Below are 6,943 nucleotides of genomic sequence, written 5' to 3' on the forward strand. Positions count from 1 at the left end.
TATCACTTCACTTAACTTAAACTAGTTGAGAACAACCTTACACATGCATAAAAATCACATCATATTGCATATATCTAAGTATCTGCAGTTATCTGTGCACTTACAGAGCTTTGCTGGAGGCTCTGACCACTGGCAGCAGCCTCAGAAGAACCTCCTCTGAAGCAGAATATTTCTTCAGGTCAAACTCGTCCAGATCTTCTTCTGATGACAGTAAGATGAAGACCAGAGCTGACCACTGAGCAGGAGACAGTTTATCTGTGGAGAGACTTCCTGATGTCAGGGACTGTTGGATCTCCTCCACCAGAGAACGATCATTCAGTTCATTCAGACAGTGGAGCAGGTTGATGCTTCTCTCTGCAGACAGATCCTCACTGATCTTCTTCTTGATGTATTTGACTGTTTTCTGATTGGTTCTTGAGCTTCTTTTCTTTTTCAGTAGGTTTTGAAGGTGATCCTGATTGGTCTGCACAGAAAGACCCATGAGGAAGCGCAGGAACAAGTCCAGATGTCCATTTGGACTCTGTAAGGCCTTGTCAATAGCAAACCTGTGGACCTTTGTCACAGATGTTTTACTGAAGAGCGTTAGCACACAGGTTTGTCCTGGTTCAGCCATCACATTCTTGTTTCTGTTAGTCAGTGACATCTCCACATAGAGAGCCGCCAGAAACTCCTGAACACTCAGATGGACAAAGCTGAACATCTTGTTTTCATCTTTCTTCCTCCCACGTTCCTCTTTAAAGATCTCTGTGAAGACTCCTGAGCACACTGAGGCTCCACTGACATCAATGCCACTCTCTTTTAGATCTTTCTCATAGAAGATCAGGTTGCCCTCTTCCAGCTGGTGGAAAGACAGTTTTGCTAATGAGTTAACGTACTGAGAGCACTTTTCTGGGCCGTACTTATCTTTTGTCTGATCAATCTGAAACACCAGGAATTCTGCGTACATCTCAGTCAGGGTCTTGGGCAGCTCTCCTCCTGCTCTGGTCTTCAACAAATCCTCCAGAACCGTAGCAGTGATCCAGCAGAAGACCGGGATGTGGCACATGATGTGGAGGCTTCGTGATGTCTTGATGTGGGAGATGATTCTGTCGGCTTTCTCCTCATCTGTGAATCTCTTCCTGAAGTACTCCTCCTTCTGAGGGTCCGTGAACCCTCTGACCTCTGTCATCACGTCAACAAAGTCAGAATGGATCTGATTGGCTGCTGCAGGTCGTGTGGTTATCCAGAGACGAGCAGAAGGAAGCAGTCTTCTCTTGATGAGGTTTGACAGCAGCTCATCCACTGAGCTCGACTTTGTCACGTCAAACTTAACTGCCTGAGTTTTATTGGTTGAACAGTCCAGCTGAAGGCGGCTCTCGTCCAGTCCATCCAAAACAAACAGGAGTTTGAATTCACTCGTGTCATAGTTGGTGTTTCCTGACGACTGCAGAGATGTAAAGATGTAATTCAGAGCTTCTTCCTTGATGCCTCTGGTCTCTGTGATACATTCATGAATTAGTTCTGCCAAACTAAACTTTTGTCCCTTCCATAAATTCAGCTGGCGGAAGGTGAAGGCGAATATCAGATGCACATCTTGATTGGCTCTTCCTTCAGTCCAGTCCAGCACAAACTTCTTTACAAGAAAAGTTTTGCCAATTCCTGCAATTCCATTGGTCAGCACAGTTCTTATGGGTTTATATCTTCCAGAGGGGGGTTTGAACATGTCACTGGGTTTTATTGATCTCTCTGTTCCTGATGGCTTCACCACTGCCTCAAGCTGCCTGACCTCATGCTGTGTGTTGATGTGTATGTCACCCCCAGCTGTGACGTACAGCTCTGTGTAGATATCATCCAGACGTTGCTCGTCCCTCTTCTGTGACCATCCCTCCTGTGCACACATAAACGTAGTCTCAAGGTTTGTTTGAAGCATTTGCTGGTAATATGAGATGTGTTCAGGCTTCGGTACTGGAACAATCTGATCTGTGTGACATAAAGAAAATCACATAGAATTAGGCAGCATGTCTACAGATTCCTCCTTTCTCACAACAAGAGTTGTTTCTGAGAATTTTTAATTGTGTTTCAGTAATCAGTTTTACATTTTAGGTTTGAACTGAGTAGATTGGTAACACTTTGAAAGTTAGACAGAAAGAACAACTGAGGATCTGCAAAGTCACTCAATCAAACTTTGAAACCTTTGATGACGCATTAAATTAACTTTGTAAATCCATGGCTTGCATCTGCTTCCTGCACATAATGTCTTTCAGCTAAGTGGACTAGATGAAGACAGAAGTTATAAGGATGACCTCTTATTTGCTGGCTGTGGGGAGTCAAATGAGTTTATAGCGCTCGTGAATAGATGCAGGGAAGTCGAACTAAGACTGAAAATGCTGCAGTTTAGAGTCAAAGAGGTCAAGTTCCAAGTTCTGTTGGTGGAGGGACTCAGGGCAGACCTGGAAAAAAAGGCAGTGCAGCAGTTCCTGTGGTTTGTGACGTACATTGCAATGTTAATGCCACACCTCTCTGAGGTATGTGAGCTGCTATGGAGACTATTGAACAAGGAGGCACTGGCCACAGACGCATGAAGCAGTTGTTGAGGAAATCAAATGACTGGTCACAGCAGCCCTGATAAGATATTCTGAACTGGTCATTGATTTCTCTCTACATTATTGACTTCAGGAAGAACAGAGTAGCCCCGGCCCCGCTCTACATCAATGGGGATCAAGTGGAACAGGTCCACTCGTTCAGGTTCCTGGGGGGGCTCATTGCAGACGACCTCTCCTGGTCTGCTAACATCACGGCAGTGGTGAAGAAGACCCAGCAGTGACTCCACTTCCTGAGAGTGCTCAGGAAAAACAATCTGGCGGAGAAGCTGCTGGTGGCTTTCTACCGAGCCACCGTGGACAGCAACCTGGCTACTGCATCACTCGTTGTGTTTTTCAATGTCACCATATTGCTAATGCTAATTTTTAAGCACACTCCTATTGTTAGTTCAAGTTCAAGTTCAAGTTTCTTTATTGTCATTATACAAGATAATGAAATTTTATAAACTCCCGGCGCATACATAAATAAAGCAGAATAATTAAAACAGACGAACAAACAAAATGTCTGTGCTATAGTCACTATTTGTATGTTGGTTGCTGTTTGTGTTGTCTGTCTCTCTCTCATAATGGAGCCTGGTTCTGTTCCAGGTTTCTTCCTGTTAAAGGGGAGTTCTTCCTCCACTGTGTCCTAATATAATATCTGATGCTGCTCTGTGATTCTTGAAGCCTTAATGTTGAATTCCTGAATTGTTGGGTCTCTCTCTAATTAAAGAGTTTGGTGTAGACCTGCTCTTTATGGAAAGCACCTTTAGATAAAGCTGTTGTGAATTGGCGCTATATAAATAAAGATTGATTGATTGTGATTTATACACACATAAGAAATGGTACAAATGTTAAAAAAGGTTCTGAATTTGAAATATGAACCATTGAGAAAAACACAGATTTTACCTTACACTGGACATACCTAAGTATCATATAAAGGTTATTCTCAAGTATAAAAAGGGAGATATTCCAAGAGACTGTTAGGCCCCCGTCCTTAGTGTTGGTGCATCCCAGCATGAAATACCCATTGTAGTGGTTTGTTGTCCTTCCTAATACAGATCTACAGTATATACACACCTGCTGCCGTCTCCTGTGTGGTTATTTCCTGATTCTTGACATGTGATTTAATGTATTTTTGCCTGGAAATACCAACAGAAGAAAGTGACTGACCTTGTGGTGGTGATCTGGTGTCTGACAGCTTCTGCACCAGATCGTTCCTGTTTATCTTCTCTAAAACCTTCTTGGTCACCTTCAGAGCTCCATCAGGTTTGTAGGTGTTCACCATCAGATCCACTGTGTCCCTCCTCTCTGCCCCCTCCAGCTGGGACACTTTGATGGGTCCGCAGCCTTCCAGGCTGTCGAGCTGCTGCAGAAACCATTTGAAACGCTCAAATTCATCATCTTTTAAATGGTCCAGAGTGTTCAACAGGTCCTCTGGAGTCATCGTGGCTGCCTGCTGAGATCAGACGGTGTTTTCAAGCAGCAGGAAACCTGATGGATCAGAGGAGCATCACGTCTTCTTCTGTTATAGAGAGAAACTGCAAATGTTAAAGCAGTAAGATAAGATCAACTTTATTCATCTTGAAGGAAATGTGTTTGCCAGAGTACAAATACAAGCATCAGAGCAGTATACACAATTACAGAAAGGTTAGTAATTAAAAATCAAAATAAGAATACAAAGTACAAAGTGTTAAGTGTCCAAGTGTGTGAAGCGTTTACGTGGATGCAAGGAAATAGTGCCTAAGAATTAAAATAAAAATAAGAACAAAATGTAAGCTAGGTAACAATAACGTTAAGTGAACTGAAAGTAAACAGTGAACAGGTATTGCACAGGAATCATGAACTGCCAGGATCCTTCATTCATTGATAAAACCACAAGGAGCTGAAGTCCTGTCATATTTCCTGCTAGCTTTTGTTAGCTGTGGCTGATGGGAATGTGAGTAGTTCTGCAGATGTTTGCCTGTAAACCAACAGAGAGTGTTGACCTGGTGATCTCCTGGCCGGTAGCAGCCCACCTTCCTCATGTCAGTGACACAAAGTCTCGCCTGAACCAAATTTATTTAGTGCCGGGAAGTAATGCACCGAATCTGCCAGCAGAGTTTTCAAGAAAAAGCACAAAAGCTCGTTAGCACCAAGCAGCTAATTAACAAAGGACGGAGGAGCAACCAGTCTTGGTGTCATCTCACAAGTGTGCTACAGCTGTCACATAGCCTGGGCCTTTGTCTACCTTAGATCACACACCAGGGGTCTGAAACACGTGGCTTCATTGTCTGCAGCTATCTTGGATTTGAATTATCTCTGATAATTATTGATTATTTCTGGTGCTCATGAGATGGACTGTACATTAAGTTGTATTAGTTTTATTGTCTCTCAGAATTATTGATCATTTCTGATGTTGCAACATTCACACAAATCAAATATTTACAATTAGAAATGCTAGATATGTCTGTTTTTAAAAGAGACAGCTGTGTAGTTTGTGCAGGAATGTGCAAATGGTGACAGTGTGAAGAAGAGATAAAGCATGAAGGCATGAAGACAAAGAACTGGAGTTATCAATAACCAGCAGCCAATCAGACTGAAGCAGACTGACTGCTCATGGCTGAACTTATCTGGTGTTTCATCTTGGTGTGGTCCTCCTGTCCTACCAGAACTACACAATCTGTCCCAGCCAATCACAGCTCAGCTCAACCAGGCCACGCCCTCTTCGACCATATTAGGATTTCCTGGCTGCAGTAACCGACAGACGGTGACGAGGGCCAAACCCAAACTGCAGGTTTAAAACTGTCCCCTCAGAAAGTGTTTTTCTTTATTTATGATTTAAAGTTCACTCTGCTGCTGCTCAGGACGAGTGTCCACCAATCAAAACCCAGACAGATTCACACCTTTGGTGGGACCAGCTTTGTGTGAAAACTGTGTGTGAACTTTGTACAGAGAATAAACTGATCAGGTGATAATGAAAGAATGAAAAGTATTCAGCCTGTCAGACCAGTTCTGACAGGCTGTCGTCTCTCTGACTGCAGGTTCCTGATAACTCCAGTTCTTTTTCTTAATGCAGTCAGCTCACATTCAGCTCTGACTTGTCTGCTGGAGCTGATTAAAACTGACTGAACCAAACAGAATAATTAGTGAGTTCACTGATGAACATTCAGAGCTGCAGACAGTAAAGACCAGAGCTGAAACAACGAATCACTGCTCTCATCTCCAGGTGTGTTCAGATATAACGAGGGACAGCAGAGTTTCTTCATCACAGCTGTGTAATGTCACCTGTCAGCTCCTCACCTGTTAAAGTCCCGTCCAGGTGAGCTCAGAGAGACTCTGTGCCTTCGTCTGCGGACGCCGACGGACGCTGCTGGAGTTCATCTGTCAGACAGTCACATCCTCATACCTTCAAACCCACACCCAGAGACGTCAGTGTGACGTGAGAGCAGGAGGCCAGTGTGAGCTGCAGTGCTGCCGCTCAGCAGCAGGTGTCAGTGCTGCTGCAGGTGTGTCAGTCAGAAGAAACCTGATTTCAAAGGTGCAGTGTGTTAGATGTCAGGGGACCTATTAGCAGAATAAAGTCTTCATAATCATGTGTTCATTAGTGTATGATCACCTTAATGGAAACCCACCACAATCTGCAGTTCAGTCTCACCACTAGAAGCCACAACATCCTTCAGCTTTAAAAGAGTGAATATTATATATATAAACTATATATATTATCATTATAATATTTAACAGGTCAGAATTGGTTGACTGAATATGTTTAGAGGAAACAAGATCAATCAAACAGCCAAAGTTTCTTGACGACGTAGCATTTGACACACCAAAGGTCACCGGCTGAAATCGAACCGTAACCTTTCTGCTATCAAGTCTATGTGCTGATCAGCAGGGAAGCTGAAAGTTTCCCTTATTTCTTTCAGTTCCTTCAAATACTGTTTTTATACCTTCAGTTTCTTTAACACTCAAACACACTAAGCCAGCCAAATACAATATGTAAATATTTGAATATATTTTAAAAAATAAAAAAGTTTCAGGTCTGTTTCTCTGCTTGTGTGCGATGTGACCAAAAGCTTAGAGGTCATTTCTCTTAAAAGAGCAAAATAAAATGGATGAGAGAATCAGGGCAGTACCTCCACAGAGATGGTTACAGCAGGAACAGACGACCAAGACAAAGTCCAGCGAAAATCCAGTGGATATCCAGTGCCAGAGAAGCTCTGTGCGTCCAGAGTAGCTCACAGAACCTGGTTGGTTTCTCTTTGTTTGCAGACTGAAAACAGTCCAAAAGAAACACAAACGGTCCCGGCGAAGCTGCTCGGCTGAGCTGGATTAACGAGCAGCAGCTGCAGTCCGTCCACGTTCCTCTTCTCTAATTCTACGAGTATCTGATCTAACTACAGTTA

At 43.3% G+C, this 6,943-nt stretch overlaps 1 protein-coding gene across 1 annotated transcript in view; it reads right to left on the reverse strand.

Annotated features, from left to right (window-relative positions):
- LOC139223941 (NACHT, LRR and PYD domains-containing protein 3-like) overlaps nucleotides 1-6,943 on the reverse strand; it is a 34,584-nt gene that overhangs the window by 5,093 nt on the left and 22,548 nt on the right. The window contains exon 3 of the mRNA XM_070855948.1: nucleotides 105-1,959. Within this exon, the coding sequence (XP_070712049.1) occupies nucleotides 105-1,959 (1,855 nt within the window). The remainder of the gene's footprint in view (nucleotides 1-104; nucleotides 1,960-6,943) is intronic.

This window comes from Pempheris klunzingeri, chromosome 3, assembly GCF_042242105.1.
Source record: "Pempheris klunzingeri isolate RE-2024b chromosome 3, fPemKlu1.hap1, whole genome shotgun sequence".
NCBI lineage: Eukaryota > Metazoa > Chordata > Actinopteri > Acropomatiformes > Pempheridae > Pempheris > Pempheris klunzingeri.